The sequence below is a fragment of the Camelus ferus genome, chromosome X (assembly GCF_009834535.1).
Source record: "Camelus ferus isolate YT-003-E chromosome X, BCGSAC_Cfer_1.0, whole genome shotgun sequence".
In the NCBI taxonomy this organism is placed as follows: Eukaryota; Metazoa; Chordata; class Mammalia; order Artiodactyla; family Camelidae; genus Camelus; species Camelus ferus.
The window spans coordinates 38,587,556-38,613,146 of record NC_045732.1 but is presented as its reverse complement, the minus strand read 5'-3'; the positions used below and the strand labels follow the sequence as shown (position 1 = coordinate 38,613,146).

Below are 25,591 nucleotides of genomic sequence, written 5' to 3'. Positions count from 1 at the left end.
TACCTTTTGCAAATAGTATTCTTTCTGTCATTATACTTTTCTGTAATTTCTAAATTTTTACAAAGCATGTATATCATAAAGGTTGTTTACACTAAAAACTACTTATAATTCATTTTAAATGAACAAGCTACTTCTTTTAAATAACAAAGTTAACTGAATTTTCTTCTTACTTTATATGTACATAAATTTATTGAACATTATTTTAGTGTTTGAAGATCAGCTTTCATATATTAAAAAACTACTAGAGCGAGAACTCCAAATGTATTTCTAAGGTAGTAGGTATCAGAATGCAAACTGTTTCCTAAATCATTCAAAATTTAAAATCTACTCTACACTATAGCATCTCAATCTAGGGATTGTTTTATACAAAAATTGGGAAGTCCACTTTTTTAAAAAAAAGTAGATGTCAAAATGATACAGTAATTATAAAGTTTAAAAAATACCCAACTTTGCAATCATCTTTATAGGTCATCATATTTTGTTTGCAGATCCAGGAGTTTATTAACTCAAAATTCTTCTTCTGTTTATCGCTATTTTAGTTTGTGCAGAAAGGAGTTAATATAGCAGGACTAAACTATTATCTTTCAAAAAGATTGAAAGGTCTGCCTACCAGGCTGACTTTTGATTGGCATCTGTGAACTTGGATGGGTTCCTTCCCTCTTAGCTCAAAAGAGTGGCTCAGTGTGTCTAAACTGCTTGGGCAAACAATATGATTTATCCTGAACACCTGTTTTCTTTCTGGGAGTCTGGAATTTGGTATGCACCAGGCAGAGGGTGCTTACGAAACAAGCCCCCGATATAAACCCTGGGTGCTGAGTCTCTAATGAGCTTCCCTGATAGACAACATCTCACATGTGTTATCACAGCTGGTTGCTGGCATAAGACCCTTGGACACTTGTGCCTGGCTGCCCCTGGACTTCAACCCCTGTACCTTTTCCTTTTGCTGATTTTGCTGATTTTGCTTTATACTCTTTAGCTGTAATAAGTCATAGCTGTGAGTATGACTGTCTGCTGAGTCCTGTGAGTTCTCTTAGTGAACCATCAAACCTGGGGTGGCGGGGGGTCTTGGGGACTCCTCATACATAGCTCTTAAAACTAAAATGCAATTAAACATTTAATATGTGGTAAAGCTAAGTCAAGAGAAAAATTCAATTTTAAAAAGTTTATAATGATACAGAAGTTTGTTCTTTCAACTAGCATTTATCAAGGGCCTACAGAGGCAGCCAGCTAGGTCTTTTCATGTATCTTATCTCATTGAATTACCTAAGTATCAGGTTTCTAATGTTTACTAGGACCAAACAATATTTCCCAACCATTTCTTGCTACCCAGCATTTATGCAGGCATTCAATTAATATGTGCTGAATACCATTACACATAAAAACAAAAAATCAAAATAGATAAGACTAGCTATAAAAGTTTGCACAAATTTTAATATAAATTAAAATGCTACAGCCAAGATATTTCTTGCTTGATATGAAACAAATATATTTTCCCTTAAGTGGCAAGTTTGCTGGTAAGTAATAATAAGCTCTATCAGTATAAATGCATTCCACAAACATTCCCTTCCCGGAGCATAAATGCTAGACTAAAAATAAAATTAAAAAAATAAACTTAAAATAAATAAAAGAGCTTTCAGTCTATTTATCTCTTTTGTGAGGTTCAAAAATACAAACTGTTGATATTATTTAAAAGATACAAATTATTCTTTTCATATCATATGTCTTTTAAATTCATATTTAATTACTGTATAGTCTCCCCATGGTACATGTAATCATTCTATAATAAGCTAATTAAACTTCCTTGGCCAGCCAATTTAGGATTTACAGCTTAACTCAAGTATCAGACACTAGTAAAGACAAGTCCTGATGTGTTACTTAGAAATAAACATTTAATTTTGGGAGGGCGGGGTGACATGACACAGCTCTGTCTTCAGAATTCAACCTATGTTTTAAAATACTAATTTTTTTTGAAATAATAGCAAACTGCTACAGAGAAGTCCTAATTTAAGTGTAACCCCAAAGCAATGGATGTAGTGTAAACACATGCAGATTTCTAACAAAATACTGTATGTTGGGGAAAATGACAACATAGTCTCTAAATAGTACTACTCCTACTTTAAAGGTCAGTCATCTCTTGACCTCTTGTTTCAGGACCCACATTTGTTGAAACTGAATACCTAGGAGGTAGGGCCTGGTTACATGCTAGTTTAACAAGCTCTACTGTTTCCAATGCTAACTTTTGAAATCTACTGCTCTAATCTTTTCCAGCTCTAAAATTCTGGTTCTGCCTCTATATTTGAGTATTCTTTAAACTTATAAACCATTTGTAATTAAATGAGTATCAACTTGTTCTAAGGATTTGCTAACATGATAAACAGCAACATTGGACCATATGATTTCGTGATTTCAGTTTGGGGGAAAAAAGGGAGAGTTGGTTATAGATAATCTGCGGCAAAGAAAGTTATGGATACCATATTAAGAAATTCATTGATAATCAAAATATATTGTTTGTTCTAGCCTTTTCTCCATCAAAATTATCAGAGCTATTTCCAAGCAGCCAATGAACAGCAGTCAACTGCCCTTACTTCATTTGCTTTCCCTTTCCCTATCTGCTCTATATTGCTGTCATGTCAAAAAACTGGAAAGGATCCAGATAACCCATAACTTGAGCAATGAGCTCCTGAATACCAGGGTCAGTAGATACACTGCCAGAAGCAGGGAACAAAATCTGGCGTAGCTTTGTCTACATTACAACTATGTAAGCAATCTCTTACCTAGCCAGTAGGTGGAGGCACACACAAACTTACTGCTTTGCTCTTTGATCCACAGGACCTTTAATCTTACAATAATGGATGGTTTGGGGTTTGTTCATTTGTTTTAAACTTAGGAAATCAAAGAGAATGCAAAAAACTGGGCAAGAACAACTACTGAGATAAATTTATAAAAACGAATGATATGAAAGAACAATTTTATATTTCTATTTTGTTTCTGACCCTTTTGAGAAATAGTTAACTAAGTTATTTTAACTGTGAATTTATAATCTACTTCCAGACCCCTAGAGCTAATAAAACAATTCTAAATTGAGAAATAAGTGCTTTAAAAATTCCTGTTCAGTCAGGGAAAATTGAGTATCAACTGAATATGACACGACAGTAAGGAATTATTGTTGATTTTGCTAGACATAATAATAGTATTATGTATAGGGGGAGAAATAGATGTGCATACGCACACATATACATACAGTCCTTATCTATAAATACAAACAGAAGTATTTATAGGTGAAATGATATTGTTTTAGAAATAACCAGGAGGAAAAAAAGGACAACAGTAAAGGACAGAACAAGAATGGTAAAATATTGATAACTATTGAAGCTCAGTGACAGGTACACTGAGGTTCATTATACTATTCTCTTTTTATTTGAAATTTTCCAAAATAAAAGGTTAAAAAAATAGAAAGCCATTTTCCAGTGATTTGGGTTAACACCAAGATTAGGTGACTGATAAATTCTCAATATATTGTCATTGATAAATTATTTCAATCATAACTGAATGACACAAAATTAGCTCTATAAAATCCCATATAATTCAACACTGAGAAACTAAAACTAACCTGTGAAACCCACTACAAACAATACCTTACGGTTGCAGAGCACATCACCATCTTACGAAGTGAATTCAAATATTTTTCCCATCTAGTTTTCATAATTTTATGAAGACTTTCAAGTTAAAAGACTTTAAAAAGTCACATAATTAGTAAAAGTGACAGAGCTGGGATACTAACCACAGTTTTATGACACCAAGGACCATCTTCTCTCTATTACATTGTCACTTAGACCCCTTTGAAATAAACAGCAAATATGAAATTTAGGTGAATTTAAAATTTTTGCTTTCTATGCTCATTGTAGTATATGGCAAAATCTGTTTTCTAGTTTTCTCAGTAAATAAAAATATGGACAGAAACAGATTTCTTGACTGAACAATAAAATTAAATAAGAAAAAGTGATTTAAAAAGAATGATAATATCTTAAAATTTGAAGAGATGTTAGAGGCCCTCTCCAGTTCAAAATTAAAATCTTTTCTTCAGGCACCTTGGATGGATCCAGCTTAGTGTAAGCACTTCCAGTGAGTAATGGTAGACTCTAGCGAGTAATGGAGACAGCCTGCTTCATTCACGGAGTTAGTCTAATGAAGGAGGGCTTCCTTGCTTAGAGGTGAAATCTACCTGAAACCTGTTGATTCCACTTACAGTTCCTGACCCGACACTGAATAAACATATAATCCTCGTACACACGATGACCTTTCAAATAACTGAGGACATCCATTATGTTCTACCATGGGCTTCTGCCCTGAGGATTCTTTTAGCAGAAAAAGAAAACCAATAGATGCTTGGGTAACTAAAGTCTCCTAGTCTTTTCAATAGCTCTTCCATGCCAAATGGTCTTCAAAACGGGAGTTAGGTTATCTCTGGCAGAATTCGAAGTCCTTCAAGGGGACACATGTATTAGGATATGTTTAAAGCATTTAAGCCATATCTACATTTGCCGTAATTTGGTCTCTCTGAAAACAAGTCTGTGGTCTGCTAATTTTCCTTTCGTATCTCCACTCATATGAATCCAACTGAAAAGACAAACTGCTCACCCATCCTGAAAAGACTGCCTAGCTTCAAAGAGACAACTGGGGAATGCAAAGCTACTGAGGAAGGGAGCGACCCATGACAGCAGAACAGCTTTGGAAAGGAAGGAGAGGGGCACCTTATTTCATCCAGATAATATATTCATGGCAAAGCCTTATCTATTTTAGAATTAGAAATCAATAGTAAGATGACTGTCACAGTGGTGTCTATTAACACTTCAATTTTATTTGAAAAATGAAGTCAGATTTTTTTTCTGACAGAAAGCGAGTCTGATTTGGCTGACTGGTTTGACAATGATGACTAGCTTTGCCATTCAGGTCACAAAGCAGACACTTTCCATAAATTGAATGAGATAAAGTTACAGCTCTACAGCTTTGAGGAAAATATCCTCACAATAAAAGTTTTTACGTGTCAACTGAAAGATATGTGTGGAGGTACACAGTTTTCAAAAATCTTTCAGCAGGTTTGTTAACAAAGCTTTGGAAGGCTGTGACTCTATGACAGCATTTCTAGGCCTTTCCCACTCTGGCTACCCCCTTCTGGAAGCAGTGTCCCGCTTACTATGAACACTCCAGGGAGAACGGGCAATGTGCAATACAGTGGGAGTGTGGCTTAGTTCTGAATATGATGTAATTCTAATTAATGTAGCTGGAAGGTCCATTCAGGGCTTTTTAAAACTGGTGCAACAACTAAGTAAAATGTTTACATCTTTTTCACAAAAGCACTTACAACTAAGTTCACAGTGATCTTGCACTTACATATGTGAATGAATGCATTTAAATTAACTGGTCTTAAACCTTCATCTTTATTTCACAGCTCCTTTGCTTCAAGTTTGTGAAATATTTTAAAATTTTGATCTAGATATTCAATGCATTAGCTAGGCCTCTATAGGGGACAGTTACTGACATGGCTCCCAGCGACCATCATCTCCTGGTATTCACACCCTGTGTAATCCCCCTGCCCTTGTGTGTGGGCTGGATCTAGTGACTTATTTCTAACCAAGAGAATATGGCAGAAGTTTCAGAGATTAGATTACAAGACAGACTTCAGTCTTGTTAGTACTCTTGCACTCCTGTTTGCTGGCCAGATGAAGCCAGCTGCCATGTTGTGAGCTGCTCCATGGAGAGGCCCAGTGATGAGGAACCTCGGGAGGCCTCGGTCCACCAGCCCATGAGGAACCAAGGCCCTCAGTTTAATAGCATGCTTCCAGCAACCATGTGAGTGAGCTTAGAAGTGGAGCCTTCAAATGATTTTAGCCCTGGACAATGCCTTGATTACCACTTTGTGAGAGACCCTAATGAAAGTCACTGATTAAAATTTTGAACAGAATAGTATGCCATCCCATAAAACTTTACATAATCTCTTTGGACACAATCATCCAACAAGCTGTGAAACTAGCCAATTGTACTATCCTTAGCTCACATTTCTCCATCTTACTGACAAAAAACATGGCTTTTTAAAATCAAGATACACTGTTACCTATTTCCTTCATATGCCAACATGGTGATTATATTAAAAGATTATATTAAAAGCAGAAGATAAGTCTGTTATTGCTTGTTTTTAGTTGCTAGATAGGCTTGCTACATGGAGGCCTCTACTCCCATCCCACCCCTTTACTGACTCCTGTGGTCAGAATTTTGTATTTTGGGGCCTCTTATTCTTCTGAACTCTATTTCCTCTTTGAGCTTCTTCTTTGAAGTATGCTAAAAATGTGATGGTAACTGAATATGCTCAACTTTTGCTTCCTAAGTCATTTTGAACCTTAAGATGAGATAATCCTTTTATTCTTATTACTTTAGGTCTTTCTAAACAGATGAGTTCACAACTATTGCTAAAGTTTAAAAAAAAAAAGCGTTAGCATTATCCAAGATTGATGTTGCTCAAAACTTTAACCCTTAAGAAAATAAAATTTACACTCACAATTCAAAAACCATGTAAAGCATTCCATCTGAGCTATATGTCTCCAATAACTCTACAATGTGGGGATGTTTCAGCATATGACAGATACTGGCTTCCCGCTTTAGATCTGCAAAACAAACACATAACATTTTGTTAGGTAGGATCAAAAGACAATCAGAGTGAATGATGAATGAATGGATATGATCTATGGTAACATGAAGACTTCTCTAACTATAGAGATGAAATCCCCCGCTTAGGCTAAGCTTAACTCTTTACCCTTCAAAACCTTTGACAAGATAACTTTTTCATATTTTTTGTCAGCTTAAATCTATATGTATTATACAGTCACATTTTATTAATAAGAAATGTAAATAGCACAAGTAAACACTTTCCCCAAATTCTTGTAATCAGGTTTCAAAATGTGTAACTCTCTCTTCATCAGCCAATAACTCAATTTGCTATCTTGAATTTTACTTTACTTTCCTAGTTTTCCCTAAATTGCATAAGAATATGATGTTTATGCTATAGCCTAAAATCTAGCATTTATAAACACACATCAGAGAAGTTACATGGAATAGCAGGTGAAAAAATAGTATGGTTAAACAGGAAAAGCCCTACTCCCAGCATTAAAGTCAGAATTTTTTTTACAGCATCTATAAAATAGGTTGGATAATTCAGGACACTACCTAGAGTGTTACTCTGAAGAACAAATTCAGATAATGTAGGTAAGACTACTGTGTAAGTTACATAATACTATTTGGAAAATACAACTGTTAATATTCCTATCATCATCATCACACAAAAATGGTTTAGGCACAGGTATCACTTGCCATGTCTACATGCGACAAGATAAATAAAGCCTTCCTTTGTTAATAGTGCTGGAGTTTTACTTGCTTGCAGATGAATAAAATCCAATGGACACTTTTATATTGGAAATAGAAGGGAGACAGGTAGAGAAGAATCAAGGCTAAAGATAAATTGCACAAAGCGGAAGAGATAACATTGTCTCCTCTCTGATTTGTTAATTCAACTTACTCTTGTTAACAAGAACGATGGTAGCAGAAGGCACCTTAGAAGACTTACATGAAGTATAAGTGAGGGAAAGAAGTCAGTAAGTAAGACAAAAGAGAAGCCACCAGAAAAGAAGAATCAATAATACAATAGTAAGAAGGTCAAGGGAATAGGGGGAATTAAGGCATAGGCTGGAGTTGAAGAAGGCTGAGAAAAGGATGTAAGATTCAACCAGAAAAGACCATTAATATTCTGAGGAAGAAGATGAAGTTCTGCGGAGAGGTCAGGTTCAAAGTGCAGACAATATATATAATATGCAGACATAATAATAATTATGCAGACAATTATATAATAATAAATTTAGATTTATCCTGTCTTTCACTGGTCTAAGTTAACGTGGTTATTGTGACTTAATGTCTCAACAACTCTGTGAGGTAGGTATTTTTCAAATGAGGAAACTGAGACTTAAATCTGTTCAAGATCACATAGCTATTACAAGGGGTAGGTTTTGAGCTCTGGCCCGTTTAACTCTAAATTCAGTCCTTCCATGATGCCATGCTGGGTTTAGACAGGATTCTGGTAGTAGGAAAAGAATAGGAGGGTCAAAGCAGGTTTGATTTGTCTGTATTTGCTGTTGTTTTAAAGGGAACGCTCTCTATGTTTGTAAGTGGCAGTAATGAAAAGCCCATACGATCTGGAGTCAGAAAACTTGGTGCCAGTCCGGCCTCTATGACTACCACTTGCCAGCTGACTGCTAACCTCTACAAACGCCTTGCTCATGGCAAATGAAATGGGGAAGGTGACAGGTGATGCAGGACCTGCATCGTCTACTAAATCAACTTCAGAGGGCAGCGGCAAGAGTCAAATGGGAAAATGGACGTGAAGGGACGGCGTGGAATGCAGCGCTGGAGGGCTCAGTGCTCACTGGGAAGGAAGAGATGCGAGGCGCATGAAAGATGGTCTCCAGCTCCAGGAGAGGAGAGGTGTGAGTTAGGTGTGGCTTCTGCGCTGGGAAGTCGTAACTCTGAGGAAAGTTTCTGACAAGTGCGCTGGAGCACCAGGCTGAAGCCAGACAGCGTAAATCAGATGCCTGCACAGTTTTTTCTCTCCCTTCAAGATTGTTCGCCCTCCTGAGTCTATGAAAAGTTTAGGAGCTTTATTACTCATTTCTTTGTTAATCCCCAGCTTCTCATTTTATTAGAAGTCACCCTTTTCACACCTTCTGTTTTCACCTTAAGTTTCTCTCTTTCCATTTTTTTTTCTATTCTGATAAAAGTCTGATTTTAATTCAATGTTCTGATATTGGAGTCAAGGAGTGAACAGAGACTTAGTGCTTGCCACAATGAAAGCTGGTCGTTTCTCCTGTTTTCAGTTTATTTTTAATTTTGCCCCTTTGGTGTAACTACAGTGTGTTTCAACTCCCATATTCACCATTTGTGATGTGCACATTTGTTATACTGAAAGATCATACATAGAAATGGATGCTCTAAAGACCCCTCCATTTGACACACACATTTCTGCTTGGTATACGGTTGAACATGCCCCTGGTATAGTCTCTTATCACTTTACCCATCTTCAAAATGAAGGCAGGATTGCTGGGGACCCTGCCTTCAAAGATTAAAACAATTTAAGTGTCACTGGATCTGACATTTCAGGGACTAAAATCCAAACACTGATTGAACAGCACAAAACTAACAACATAAAAATGTATTTGAAATTATAAGGGCAAAAATGCAAAAGATAGCTTACGTCTAGGATAATTGTGGCACATTTTCCATAATCCAAGTATCAATTAAATGGATATATTAAATAGTCCCAATAGAAAAATCACAATTTAAAAAACACAAATGCACTATATATGGATTCAAACTATAGATTCCAAGAATGTTAAACTCAAAACGTTTATTTTTAGATGTGAATGTGAAAGATGTATGTATTAAGTGCTATTAATTCCTTGCTGATATAGCAAACAAAAACTAGTATTTTCCTACAAATCAGCTCATGAAGCAGAGTAGGAAGGAATGTGAAAGTAGGTGATAATAATGATGTGAAGTTGTGATTATCTGACTGTTTAGAGATATGAGCACAGAACATTCCTGTAAGTGACCTGACCCACAGTTATCATGGCTATTTTGAAGTGCTGCTTTATCTATAGTAACTGGGAACTCTTTCCACTTGTTCATTTATTATTCATTTTGTATTTTTTCAGGGAAATTTTAAAAGATTAAAAAATAATCTATTTCTATATTTAGTGCCCTTATGTTTAACTATGTGCCTATATTTCATCAATTTATTTCCTTTTAAAAGGGGGCACTAGTAATATGGAAAGTAATATTTGATCTTCTGACCAAAACTGGAGAAACACACCTAAACTGAATCAACCCACGTATATACGGCTTGAAAACCACTCCTCCTACCAGTTTCCTAAGACATTTGGGCTGTCCAACAACAGTAGAACAATAACTGTGCCCTCCCGGGTCTACCTTTTATTCTGTCCCTCAAATAAGGGAGAGTTAAGAAAGTTGTTGTAGGTAGTCTGTTTTAAAAAGATTTTTTCCTGAAAAGTATTTATTATTCATTTTACTATTAGTTGTTATTGCAATAGGAGAATTCTTCATGCTATCTTTTAAAAGTCAGATGCTACTTTCAGAGTGTCAGGATTCTATAACAGACTAATTTGACCAAGGGTCAAATATAAGTTGGGTATTTACAAATGTGGCTGAAGAAAGGAATGCTTTCTGACATTCTTAACACTGGAGTAGCTATCTCAACCACAATAGCTAAGCTTTAAAGGTCAAATTTAAGAGTTAGCTTTCCCAGAATCACTCAGTAAGGATTTAGATCAGCACCATCCAAAAGAAATATAATGTGAACCACATATATAATTTAAAAAATTTTAGTAGCCACATTAGAAAAGTAAAAAGAAACAGGAGAAATTTATTTTAACATATCTCATGCAATCCAGTAATATCCAAAGTATTATTATTTCAACATATAATCACATTAAAAAGTATTAATGAAATGTGTTACATTCTCTTTTCGTACTAAGTTTTGCGATCCAGTGTGTTTTACACTTACACATCTCAACTAGGAGCAGTCATATTTTAAGAGCTCAATAGCCACATGTGGCTAGTGGCTACCAAATTGGAATGGTGCAGCTGTGGATAAACTGACTTGCTTTGATTCTTATCCTCTTCCAATTGTGAGTTCTTCTGCATGACTTACACAATTATTTGTAAAGTCATTCAGTCATTCCAAAAAGAATCTAAACTCAAACAGCTTTTTTTTAAACAAAAACTTCTATAGAAGGAAACTCTACAGTGTTTAATAACCCAAATCCATCACTTAAAAACTAAATCTGAAATTTCTTCACTATTGTTAATTGAAATCCTTCACTTGTTCAGTAGTTTTAAATTATTTTATCTTCTTAATCTACCAAACACGCAAAGGGTAGTCAACATCCATTGTACAGTAGCCCTTTGGACACTTCAGAATTTAGCGAATGACCTTAGACTGTGCAGTGTAACACTTGGGAGTTTGTCTCTCTGTATGTCCTCACTTAATAATTATAATAACCCTGCGAGGTAAATATATCTAGTTTCACTTTACAGAGGTTTCACTTCACTGAGGTTTCACTTCACTGAGGCTCGGGTTCAGCGAGGTAAGTTGTTGAGATCACACAACTAGCAAGGAGGGGAAGCAGATCTAATAAGTGGAGTCCAGTGCTCTCTACATCATAACACAACAGCTCGTGGGGCTGCATAGTTTATACATGTGCCCTTAAGATCCAGTCACAGAACAGTGCTAATGCGGTAATACTGACTTGGGTGACAAGCTACCCGGACTGCTACAAAACCAGCTTATTTCTGCTGCACTGTCATCAGTGATGATCAGAAATTAGACACTGATCATTTCCTGACATACATATATATAAGTATTCTTATTCGTGTCCAAAGAATTTCCAAGTTGTGTTAGAAACTCAATGTTAAAATTCACTAAGAGCTGACCCAGGCTCCAAGTGCACATAAAGAAGTTCTAATCTAGTCATAGAAATAATTAGGAATACTGCTCAGCCATAAAAAAGAATAAAATAATGCCATTTGCAGCACCATGGATGGACCTAGAGATTATCATTCTAAGTGAAGTAAATCAGAAACAGAAAGAAAAATGCCATATGATATCACTCATATATGGAATCTAAAACAAGAAAAAAAAGAGGACACTAATGAACTCATCTACAAAACAGAAACAGACTTGCAGACATAGTAAACAATATTATGGTTCCTGGGGGAAAGGGGGTGGGAAGAGATAAATTTGGGAGTTTGAGATTTGCAAATGTTAGTCACTATATATAAAATACATTAAAAAACAAATTTCTTCTGTATGGCACAGGAAACTATATTCAATATTTTGTAATAACCTTTAATGAAAAAGAATATGCATGTATATGCATGACTTAGGACACTGTGCTGTACACCAGAAATTGACATATAACTAACTATACTTCAATTAAAAAAAACAATTAGGACAAGTATTAATGTGTTCATTTGAATCAATACTAATAACAAAATAAGTAAATGAAAGTCATTACTGACTCAACATTTTTTCCTTGGTGTGCTGAAATTAATGACCATATAATATTTTAAGAAAGGGATCCAAGCAGAACCTTGGAAGGATTATAGCAGCAGAGACAAATTCTGTTGCCGAGTTCCACCTTTATCTAATAACCACTTTGAAGACTAAAGATCCCAGCTGCCTTTGGCAATAACACAGGTCAGGTTGGCTTTAATGAGGCTATCTTCCTATAAATCAAGAAAGCTGACCCTCTCAACTAGTGGATGACCAGAGGCCCAGACAGGACCACACACAAATCTGGGTTAACAGCAAACACATTATTTCTTTGATCTTTTTACACATTTTACTACCACATTTTATTATCTTTTTTCATATACAAAGAGAAATCCAAGCAGCTTCTAATTTCTTTGAATTCTTGCCCATTTAAAACAGTCTTATGGCCTAAAATCTCATCTGTAAGGTGAATAGAGAAAGGAAGCAACATACCATTAATTGAGAATGTTTGATAAAAAATTTGTTCTTAAATAGGCAAATATATTAGTTAGAAGTCAATCAACTACAGTAAGCATTTACAAATTAATGGGGTTTTGGTAATATTTCCCAAAGAATTTTCATTTCTGATATTAAAGCAGTCTGCCCCGTTGAACACCAAATTCAAACTAAATTCAACACTATATTTGATGTATTATCAAAAACTATCAACTGTAAAATATAACAAAGCTAATTACTGTAAAAACTACTTGTCTCCCTGTTCACTCTTCATTAGGATGAGTTTCGTAAATAATTATCTAAAGTGTCATTTACTTTCTGGAGACATATTAAAAAAAAAACAACTCCAGGTCACTCTTAATCGATACTGAAGTACGATAGGTCACTGAGCTTAGTAATTAGATATTAATAAAGATTAGAGGTGACCAATTCAATGATCTTTACTAATATTTATCTCCTGAGGTGTTAAAATGTCCTGAAAGAAGAGCATTTGCTTAAAAACTATCTGTAGATAAGAGCCAACATTAGGTTAAAAAAAACCAAATGATTTGTCCCTTAAAGGATATAATTCTGAGTCATCTATTCAAGGAGTTACTCTACCGTAAATTTGGTGAAAATCTGTTTTAGACTCAACTAATAAAAATAGAAAGATGTTTATTATATGGATAAAAGGGAAAAGCAGAAATGACTGAAATGCAAATCACATAAAGTTCCAGCATTAGGGTTTTTCTCAAATATATGAATGACCATTATTAAGATCATATTTTACACATGATACAAGTAGAAACACAATGTTCTAAACATCTCTACAAGGCACAATTCTTCTGTTGGTTTTCATTTTAGGAAATGTAAACCAAAAAAGCTTTACAAAAAGGGAGAAACATGGAGGCATTTTACTATTATAAAAATCAGACATCTATTTCAAAATGGTACTCCTAACTTTATCAAAGAAAATTGGAGAAATACCAGTTTATGCCTCAATTATTTTTCAATATTAAAGTCTTAAAAGAACATACATGTTAGGAGCTGAAGGAACTTTGTGGGATGATAGAGTGTATACATTTAAACTCATTGTAAATATATTAAAACTCACTGGACTGTACACTTAAATAGGCTCCTTTTATTGTGCATAAATTTTTATTGAATAAAGTTTTAAAAAGTTTTGTAATCGCAGTAAGACAGGAATTCAATATGTCTAAGTAAAAAAAGTTATTCACATTAACATAATTAAGAAAGTGTAAAATACAAGTTATCTATACAGAGTCCCCCACCACCCCCCATTCAAAAGTAGAGAGTTTCTATGAAAACTTTCGTAAGTCTAAACGGCATAAGGTGAAGAAGTAATTATCTTTTTTCATAAAAGTGAAAATCCTCTTCAGATTTCTTTCAGTTAGTGAAAACAGGTACTAATACAGGTGTTTTGTAAAAAGCAAAGCGTCGTAAAGTGAACTGTCACAAAGCGAAGGATACCTGCATTTACCTTTTATTTTTATTTATTTCCAGCTGAGGAGTTCAACAGGAGTAAGTGGCAGGCTAGGCTTCCTTACTACCCATCTGCCCTCACACCTTCTTCCTCCAGGATGGGGCCAGCTCAGGAAATACTGCCAGCAGGACCAAAATTCTCCCCAGAAAGCAATTTGTAGTGTTTTAATACATGAATTTTTTTAAATGACTGAAGCTGAGATTCTCTATAGCATGGTGAAATAACTACCATTAAATTTTAATAATAATAATATGGGTTTTCCCCATCCAGAAGTAGAATCTTTTTGTCAATATATCTCATGATAGTAAAAAACATATTTATAGTAAAAAAAAAAAAAAAAAGTCCCAGTGTGTGACACTTACTTTGAAAAGGATCAATTAAAAACAATTAGCTGATTGTTTTGATAAATAACAACTGGAAATCAGGGATTATGCATAACCCCTCAGACTCATGGCCTCAACCACCAAATTACTTTATTTTGGTGGTCCACTGCCTAAATCCAGATTTATATGGATAGCTGCAAGTGGCTAAGAGGTATGTGTAATTTAGTTTGCCCTGTAATCTTAATTTAAAAAAAAGTAGTCAAGTAGCTTCAAAGAGTAGTACTAGAATCAGTGATAGTAGCTGAAAGTGGCAGAGAGGAGAGGATGCTTTTTGTATACGGTGAAACTCTGGACTAAAGGAAACACAGGGAATTCTGAAGAGGTTATATTTCTCCTTGTTTTAATAAAATTTTAAGTAAATAATATACTGCTTTGCCCTCAGGATAAACTATCTTCATTTAATCTTTTCTACAAAACCCGGAGGTAGTGTACTTAACTATCAGAAAATATGGCAGCGATCTAAATCAGCAATTTTTAAGTTATTTGGGGCTAGAAACCATTTTATAAATCTGTTAAAGTGATAGACAGTGATAAGGATTTTGCAGTAAAATTTAAGGGAGGCACAAAAGCCTAAGGGGCTGATCTAGATATTGATGCCCAAGGACCCAGATCATGACAGATAATCATCTAATCCATGTCATGGAGGCCACAGGAGCGCTGACTGATGAGACTGGAAACCATAGAAGCTAGCGCTTCTCTGTACAGCTACATGATGGGCACAATTTGAGAATTACCATTACTTAGATTAAAAAACATAAGTATAACCCTCACATCATTTTAGCTTTGACACCAAGCCTAGCACTTTGCTGTGTGAGATACATGAAACTATCATAAAGTGCGCTTTTCTTCCTCTTTTGAAAAATTTCAGAAAGTTCTCTTGGGGACATTTCATGTGGCCCAATTTTCTGTTTCCCATCTTGATATCAAAACAATATAAATTGTTTACTTATTAGAGTACAATATTTACACACATAAAATACACATATATTACATTTATGCTAAGGGTTTTCCCTGTTGGTTAAGGTTGAACACCAGAAAATATATTCCCTTACTCTTTAAAGAGTGTATCACCTGCTCTTTTTCTTGACTTTTTTCTCAATAGCTCTTTTGCCATTTCATCAGACTTGGAATGGGTAAAAGTTTCCTTAAAAACTGGAATGGAAGCAGAGGCTGATCCACACACAGCTGAGTGCAATCCCAGCAAGGCAGAGCCAGTGAAAACAAGTAGAACGAAGTCAGGAAGGGCCTTAATCCCTCTTCACTTCAGAACCATTGCTCACTTAGTAACAAAAGGCCTAATTCATACCTCAGTACTATGGGAAACAAATACAATCAATACCTTACCTAAGTCATTCTAGATAATGGTTTATTTCATGTAAGTGACTTCTCCAGAAAGGGTACCAATGCATCTTGGTTCGCCCAGGACTTCCTTGTTGCAGCACTGAAAGTTCTGTGTCCCAAGAACCTGCCCTCAGTCCCAGGCAAACCCGGATGGTTGGTCCCCTATTTCCACAGATCTGGCACTTATCCTTTCAAATGCTAATACTCTTCTGCCAGGAGGCAGTTATGATATAATAGAGCAACAAATTTGTAGTCAGAAGGCCTGTCTTTACACCTTGCCACCATCACTTAGTAGCTGTATAACCTTGATCATCAGCTTCCTCATCTATAAAATGGAGAATAAGAGAATAGCCCCCATATTGGTTGTAGCCAGCCCTGGATGATTTAATAAAGTGTGTGAAAGTGCTTGCCGTGGTGCATGACACAGAGCATGTGCACGGTAAGTTTTGTTTCTTTTCCCTGTGATCATTTTTGGTGGAAATAATTCTTTCCCACCTTTACCAAATGTCAATCAAACCAAGTTTAATGACAAGAAGCTGACAATGTGACCATCCAATTACCAAACCACACTGCTACATAGTTCTAAACCTACTCTTACATTGAAGTTTTTCATCTACATTTTGGAAACCATGTAATATAGCTCATAAGGAACTGAATCTGAAGTTGACCAAAGAATTATTTGAAAACAAGTAAAAAGCAGGTATAGTTGAAGTGTCTAATAATGACACTGGTTAAAAAAAAAAGTAAAACAGAATCCACCCAGCTGCACGTGTGTGGCCTACTGACTATCAGCATCATTATCCTTCTAGGCAGCCCTTGGAGTCATTCTCACACCAACTCCTCCTCCTTCTCCACTTTCTATCTGCAGTTGCCAAAACCTGTCCATTCTATTTCTGCGACACCTGTCAAAACAATCTGCCCCTTACTGCACTTACCCTAGTTTCAGCCCTCAGGGATTCCTGTCTGGATCACAGTAAAGATCTTTTAATGGATTTCTTTGCCTCTAGTTCCTTCTTCTTGTTCTACTCATGCAACTGTTACCATAGAGTTACTCTAAAACAGGGATTACCATATTACTCCAAAAACCTTCATTGCTCTCCATTCTATATACCAAGACATTATAATGCCTCAGCTCCTCCTGGAAAGCCTTCCAAAAAGGATTTAATTTAAACAACTTAACTGGGTTCCATTGAACTATTTAGCAACATAATTGGAAATGGAACCTAGTTCTCTTACTTCTTGGTCAAGTAATTTTGGTTCATTTCCTTTCTTCCTTTCTTTCTTTTTTTAAGGATGTCACACATATTATATTCCTTTCTAACTTCTCCCATCATCCTCCCTGACCCCATCCTGAACTACCTGGAGCTTCTGCAACACCCCCTCCACCACCCATGCTCTCTGTGCTCTTGAAAATGCTGCTCCCTCTGTTTGATGCTCTGTATGCTTCCCTCTATGCCGGTAAACCCCAACTCATCAAAATTCTACTCACACTTTTGCTTCAAAGTTCTCCTTAACAATCTCCCCAGCTGAGTAGGCATACCCTGCTGTGATCTACACACCTCAGTATCTCAGCATTTCCCAAACCACTGCTGGGGATTTACACTCCTGCCAACTCTGCTGCACCCAGCACAAAGAACTCACTTGACCAACATCTATTACATCTTCTGTTTCACATCAGTGTATATGCATCACTGAATCAGAGAGTGTGAGAAATGGGACATTAAGGGAGGCATTGTCTCATGCTCTTCTCCAGCCTCACATTTCACTCATAAAGAAAATGAGGCCCTAGGAAGACAAATGACATGCTTGAAGTCACACAGCCAGCTGACAGCACAACGGGAAGATGAACTCAGGTGTCTGATTCTCAGTGTAGCAATCTTTCTGCTGCCTTATATGCTACTGGAAGAGGAATCTAAAAATGTCCAAAATTTGAGGCAATCTACTCCAGATAGCACATATGTACTGACCAAAGCATTTTCAGAGAATGACAAAAAAAATGCCAACTATATGCAGATAACTGGGTGCTAATGTTATTCTCTATATTGTATTACCATGACTTCAAGTGAAAAACTGCAAGGCACTCCCACTACTGAGTACACTGGCTTTAAACAAAAGTAATTATGCCTAACATTTCTACATCACTGTATAGTGTATGTACTATGTTATTTAATATTATAAATTACATAGCCAAAAAAGTCTTGTCTTGAAAGGACTTAAGATCTAAAGTTTCATGTAAATTTTAACAATTTCTTAAGTCCATTTATATATGTGGATTTTGTCTTTGGTTAATTATTCAAGAGTAACTGTATTAGCTTAAATGATCACAATTACAAAAGAAGCAGGTTTATGAAAAGAGCACATCTAATTTTTTTTCCACTAGAGGACACTAAAGATCATATTATAGTTCATTAGACCAATAATATCTCCAAGATCCTCAGCTATAAACAATAGTATTATTGGTCTTGATGATATAATACAAAGATGAGATGATTATTTGCCTTTGACATGTCTAACAACAGCAATAACCATCACCTAACACTGTCTGAGTGATTACTATGAGTCAGGCTCTATATTAGATGTGTAGACTCACTTAACCCTCATGAGAACCCTAAGAGGTAGGTGACACTCATGTCTCGGCTGAGGCGGATAGCAGTTGAGGAACTCACCCACAGAACTAGTAAAACTGCGGAGCCAGGATCTGATCCCAGGCAGTCTGGCCCCAGTACCTACGCTCTGAACACTCGCTATACTGCTTCTTAGGTCTACAACTACTCAATTCCGAAGGTGAACTTTATAGGTAAGCTATTTCTGTATTACTTCCAAAAGTTGAAATATAAAGTCTCAAAGTTCAATAAGGGCAAATTTCAGTAAGAAAATCATAATTCCTTTCCAAAAAAATCTCAGTTTGGTCCTTTCAATTGAAGTCACCTGATTATATTTTTGAAAAGCTAGTTTGCTATAAGGTGCAGAATCATTAAAAATAAAATAACTAGGCAGGGCTTCTGGAATGGCTATGTGAGCGCAGGGAAACCACCCCCGCCCCCCGGGAGACATATATTTAGCTGGTCAAAATTAACAGTCATTCAAAGCCTCTGGAGATTGATCAAAAGGCTTACAAGAAACTGAGAAGCACTTATTCAATAAAATCTTCAGAAACTCACTAAGAACAACAGAGGCTGTGGCCACAGCTCCGCCCTCCGGAAGAGCTGTTCTAAGGGGCTCGGCCGCTGTGTGCAGTTCAGCTCTTTGAGGCAGAAGAGCTATGTGGGGGGACTCTGCAGCTCATGAACACCGGCAGATCCCATTTTCCACAGTTCCATGATGTGGAAGGCCTATATCGAGTCAGTGGTAGAAGCTGGATTGCAGCACCTATTCCCCACCCAAAACTCCAGCTAAATCCAGGTTGTCTGGGTGGGGCAGCCAGTAAAGACTGCTGCAGGGGAGCTACAGAGGTGATCTTGGCAGCCGAGTGGCAGCTCCCATCTCCGTCAACTTCTAGTCAGAACTAGTCAAAGTACATTTAGCACCTGGTGAACAACGGCAGATGTCATCCTCCCTGGCTTTGGGTGTGGAAGCTCCAGATTGAGTGGCAGTAGCACCCAGGAGGGAGCACCAGTTCATGCTCCCTGCTCCAAGAAAACCCACATAGCCTTGCTCCACAGGGAGGATCTGGGCAGAACAGCCAGTGAGGAGTGAGTTACCCTTTCCCCCAGCTCTTGCTCCATAGCAGAGATTCTGCTCAGGGGCCAGTATAGCAAGCCTCACAGACTAGCAAACCCTGTACCTGACAAGGGTCCCAACTTTAATTGGATCAGAATATGGAGCAAGTTGTACCACAGAGAATTATCAAAAACAATATAGCAATTACTAGCAATTAGTATAGTGTGATACCAACAGAGGTAGATCACCTTAATGCGATCAGGGGAAGCAACAGTCAAAGAAAGCCCAGTTAAAGCCATTCATTCCTAATGGTCAGGAAGGTTGTGCACATGCCCAAGGCTGCTCCCTCTGAAAAGAGACATCAGAAGTTGCACTAAAGTCCAGCAAATCACTAAACAAATAAACAAGTAAACAAGAATAACAAGCCCTGTGATGAGGGAGGAGTATTAGTATCCAGAGCTGCTATAACAAAAAAGTTAAGAGACATGCAAAAAACAGGAAAGTGTGACCTCTGTACAGGTTTTTTTAAAATAGCAGAAAATAGAAATTGCTTTTGAGGGAGCCCAGATGTTGGACTTAGGAGAAAAAACTTCAAAGCAGCTATTAGAAACATATTCATAGAACTAAAGGAAATTCATGCTTAAAGAATTAAAGGAAGGTGTTATGACAATGTCTCATCAAATACAGAACATCAGTAGAGAAAGAAATTATAAAAAAGAACAAAATTTATATTCTACAGTTAGGAGAACAATAACCCAAATGAAAAATTTATTAACGGGGCTCAAAAGTAGATTTGAGCTGGCAGAAGAACGAGCAAACTTGAAGACAGATTGACAGAGATTATACAATCTGAAGAATACAGAGGAAAAAAGATTTATGAAGAAAAAATGAACAGAGCCTCAGAGAAATGTGAGACTCCTTTAACACACTAACATACGCATAATGGGAGTACCATAAGGAGAGGAGAGAGATAAAAGAGCTGAAAAAATTTACTGATATAAAAACTGAATAAACAAATAATTTGGGAGAAAACAAACCTCCCATGTAGAAGATATTCAAATACTAACCAGGTTATCTGATTCTATTTTTTAAGAGTTCATGAATCTGTTTCTTTGTCCATCCCAACTGCCACTTGGGAGTTAGTTGAGACTATCATTTATCTTGTCTAGATTACTGGAAAAGCCCTCAAACCTCATCTTCATATTATAGTCAGAGTTCTTCCTAAAATGAAAATGCAATCATATCTGACTACAGTTCCCTTACCCCACACTTAAACCTCATTCCCCTTAAACATGGCTTCCTGGTCCATTTGGAGCTTTTCAGAATCATTATGGCACTTTTTATAAAGAGGTTCCTGGGCTATACCCTTACCTAGTAGACTGGACTTGCTGAGAAAAGCAGCCCAAAGATCAACCAGTGCTTTTAATAAGCACCACCCTCAGCCCCCTCCCCCACAATTCTTCTGCACAATGAAGTATAAGAACCACTGTGAACTGGCCCCTGCTTATATCTTTATCCTTTGCCCTTCTTGCTCCCAGAAAGTTTCAAATGGTGATCGCTATGTGACCACAGAGGGCTATATTGTAGGAGACAGTAACCAGAGACTCATACAATATAATACATAAATGCTTATAATAATTTAGAGAATCACAATTTAACTGCTTGAATAAATAAACCAATACTTCCATTTAAACATGGTGGTCTAAATACATGCATTTCTCTTCTACCTCTTGAAGCCCAACTAATATTTCAGTAAACGTATTAAAAAGACATAGACCCACAAAGATAAAGAGAGTGAGAGGTAACGAGGCAGAAGCACAGTAGGTAAGTAAACAAAATCCTAGCTAGCAGAAAGTAAATGGACAAAGTTAGCAGATCAGAGAAAGCTGAAATCCAAATGTGGCAGCCATTAAGATGTGACCTTCAATCTCTGACTCCAGGTCTGTGAACAACTGACAATCCCAGGTTGAGCACTATGAATCCGTCACTGTGTTCCCATCAACACCATGCTTCCCACAAGCTACTCTCAGCCAGTGACTAAAAGCAGCAGGACTACTAAGGTAGGCTCATTATTACAAGATAAGGGACTCAGATGGCCCACAATGGCTCAAGGACTCCCAATAGGCCTCACCAAAACTTTCTTGGAACAGCACCTAAGTTTTTTTCCTATCCTTTCTCCTCCACAGGAATCAGACCTGCATAATCTGTGATGGCTCTCCTAGCCTCCTTTGGCTCCCTCCACTTTCATTTTCTCTTACAGGTAGTTTCCCAATAAATTTCTTGCATATCTAACACTTTTTTGGCATTTACTTTTTGTAGAACCTGAACTAACATGCCAAGCTTGCAATAAGGCAAGGCAGTAAGAAGCAAGCTGATATATCTACCACAATGCTCCTAAAAAGGTTTAGGAAAAAGACACACCATGTACCTTTGAACACAGGGGTGTACAGTAGAGCAGGGGACAGGAGGATTGGCTGAACCAAACTACAGTAGTTTGACCCTAGATATCCTTGAGCAAGCAAATTATCCCTCCCCTACTCTTTGGAGACTTCACAGACACCAGACCCATAGCTCACATCATTAGGTGCTGTATTTAAACAGGAGGATTAACTGTAAAGTTCAAGTATTAAAGAAGCATGTTAAAATAAAGACCCCTAACCTCCTTCCCTGAGATGGCTCCTGAAATTATCGCAATCAGGCTTAGACATGAGTACCTGACCCTCCCAATACAATTCTGATAGCTCAGAAAATACACTTTTCCTCTGGAAATTACTGATGGACACAATCTACCAAAGTGAAGATGAAAACTGGAAAAGAATATGGGAAGTCTAGGAATCAGGATATCCAGCACAGATAAGGGGCAAAGAGAATTCCCATGATGATAGTTCAAGTCCAAGATAGCAATCAATTTAGAATGAAACAAATGAAGGGCTCAGGGAGGGAGCTCTTTGTTGCCAAGTTAAAAAAACAAAACAAAAGAAATGTGATAAATTATCTGATGGGGTTGAATGCTCTGACAGAAGCTATACATAGTTCAGTGGGATAGTCTGGGGATGAATTAGCTGTAATACAAAGAAATGAAGCAATCAAAGAAGTAAGTTAACTGCTTACTCCAGGTACGACAATAAATTGTGAAAGATATATAATCACATATTAATGATTCAAATATGAATAATGTTCTAAAAATGAGGAAGGGAAAGTGAGGAGGGACAGAAGGTAGCAATGTAAGAGCTATATCTCTCATAACAATAAGCCAATAACTGGTAACATTGAAGACTATAAAATAAGAAATAGAAATATAAGTGTATGTCACACTGCCCAAGGCAATCTACAGATTTAATGCAATCCCTAACAAATTGAACTAGAACAAATCATAATAAAATTTATATGGAACCACCAAAGACCTAGAATTACCAAAGCATTACTGAAGAGAAAGAAAGAGGCTGGAGGAATAACTCTCCCAGACTTCAGACAATACTATAGAGCTAGTCATCAAGACAGCATGGTATTGGTACAAAAACAGACATATAGACCCATGGAACAGAATAGAGAGCCCAGAAATGAACCCACAAACTTTTGGTCAACTAATCTTTGACAAAGGAGGCAAGAATATAAAATGGGATAAAAACAGTCTCTTCAGCAAATGGTGTTGGGAAAACTGGGCAGCAGCATGTAAAGCAATGAAGCTAGAACACTCCCTTACACCATACACAAAAATAAACTCTAAATGGATCAAAGACTTAAACATAAGACAAGATACAATAAATCTCCTAAAAGAAAATATAGGCAAAACATTATCTGACATACATCTCAAAAATGTTCTCCTAGAACAGTCTACTCAAGCAATAGAAATAAAAGCAAGAATAAACAAAGGGGACCTAATGAAACTTACAAGCTTCTTCACAGCAAAGGAAACTATAAGTAAAACAAAAACACAACCTATGGAATGGGAGAAAATTTTTGCAAATGAAACAGACAAAGGCTTGATCTCCAGAATATATAAGCAGCTCATACAACTCAATAAGAAAAAATAAACAACCCAGTCCAAAAATGGGCAGACCTAAACAAGCAATTCTCCAAGGAAGACATACAAATGATCAATAGGTACATGAAAAAATGCTCCATATCACTAATTATCAGAGAAATGCAAATCTAAACTACAATGAGGTATCCCCTCACACCAGTCAGAATGGCCATCTTTCAAAAATCCACAAATGACAAATGCTGGAGAGGCTGTGGAGAAAGGGGAACCCTCCTACACTGCTGGTGGGAATGCGGTTTGGTGCAGCCACTGTGGAAAACAGTGTGGAGATTCCTCAAAAGACTAGGAATAGACTTACTGTATGACCCAGGAATCTCACTCCTGGGCTTGTATGCAGAAGGAACCCTACTTCAGGATAACACCTGCACCCCAATGTTCATAGCAGCACTATTTACAATAGCCAAAACATGGAAACAGCCTAAATGTCCATCAACAGATGACTGGATAAAGAAGAGGTGGTATATTTATACAATGGAATACTACTCAGCCAGAAAAACCGACAACATAATGCCATTTGCAGCAACATGGATGCTCCTGGAGAATGCCATTCTAAGTGAAGTAAGCCAGAAAGAGAAAAATACCATATGAGATCGTTCATATTTGGAATCTAAAAAAAAAAACAAAAAACAAAACAAAGCATAAATACAAACAGAAACAGACTCATAGACATAGAATACAAACTTGTGGTTGCCAAGGGGGCCGACGGTGGGAAGGGATAGACAGGATTTCCAAATTGTAGACTAGATAAACAAGATTATACTGTATAGCACGGAAATATACACAAGATCTTATGGTAGCTCACAGAGAAAAAAATGTGACAATGAATATATATATGTTCATGTATAACTGAAAAATTGTGCTCTACACTGGAATTTGACACAACATTGTAAAATGATTATAAATCAATAAAAAATGTTAAAAAAAGAAATATAAGTGTATGTTGTTACAAAAGAAACAGGAAAAATTGCTTACAGTGGTTGTCTCACATAGTAAACTGGTGTTCAAATGAATTAGGATAGAAAGACTGCCTTTTGTTTTTAGAAGTACTATGATTTAACTTTTAAAACCTATATGCTTATATTACTTAGATAAAAGTAAAACTCAAATATATAAAAAACTAGAAGAGCTCTTTACATTTAATCCATCAAAAACAATACATTTATGATTAAAAAATAAGTAGAGTCAAGATGGGTGAGACTTCAAATATTTACAAATTAAAAAACTAAACAAAAACTACAAGGAAAAATTAAGTTCTGCTTACTATAACAGCCACTAGAAAGAATACACAAATATGCTAAAGATGGGAAGTAAATGTATAGTTATCTATTTTTAGAATTTTCATTTATAAATTATATGATGTACTTTTTCACTGTTCCCTAACCCATTTCTTGGGCTTCAAGGTACACTTCACTTTACAGGGCATATGCCACCTATGTATTAAGAAAAAAGTATAAGAATGATTTTCAAGTGATTTGGAAAAACACAGTCAATTGGTTGCATTCTCCCACCAATTCTCTATGACACATGAACTTTAGAATTGTTATGGCTGGGCGCAAACATTTACTTACACAGTTGTCAACCCACCATGTGCTGAGTATCTATTTATATACACACACACAGAGGTCCACACACATATAAAATAGAAAAACCTAAGACAAAGAAGACAGAAAAGAGAGAGCACACAGCTGTGAATTAGTGTCCCTAGAAAGTCCACCTTTCTAACTGAAGCTACTAAGGTGACACCAGGGATCTCTGATATGCTTTCTCTGTAAGAAGTTCAACAAGAGTCAAGGTTCTCATCTTTTTGGGGGGAATTGTTATTGTACATTTACAAATTATAAAGCTCCTTATACAGGATAAAAAAGCTGATGTGCTGGAGCTGCAAAAGCATATCACCACCAACCAAAGGAAGCAATTTTGAGTTGTTCTGTTTGTTGTTTAAACTTCACTTATTAGGCAATTTAGTGTTTGTCCTTCTCTACAATATTAAAAGAAAAAAACCTTTTCATAAAATGACAGAAATTTGAGAAGTATTATCTAAACCATGGTAAGACTCATTCGGGTCTTGGATACTG

At 36.5% G+C, this 25,591-nt stretch overlaps 1 protein-coding gene across 1 annotated transcript in view; it reads right to left on the bottom strand.

Annotated features, from left to right (window-relative positions):
• The window catches only part of CASK (calcium/calmodulin dependent serine protein kinase), a 290,070-nt gene that overhangs the window by 173,553 nt on the left and 90,926 nt on the right, over positions 1 to 25,591 (bottom strand). Inside the window, exon 3 of the mRNA XM_032474657.1 lies at positions 6,554 to 6,659. Coding sequence (XP_032330548.1) covers positions 6,554 to 6,659 — 106 coding nt within the window. The remainder of the gene's footprint in view (positions 1 to 6,553; positions 6,660 to 25,591) is intronic.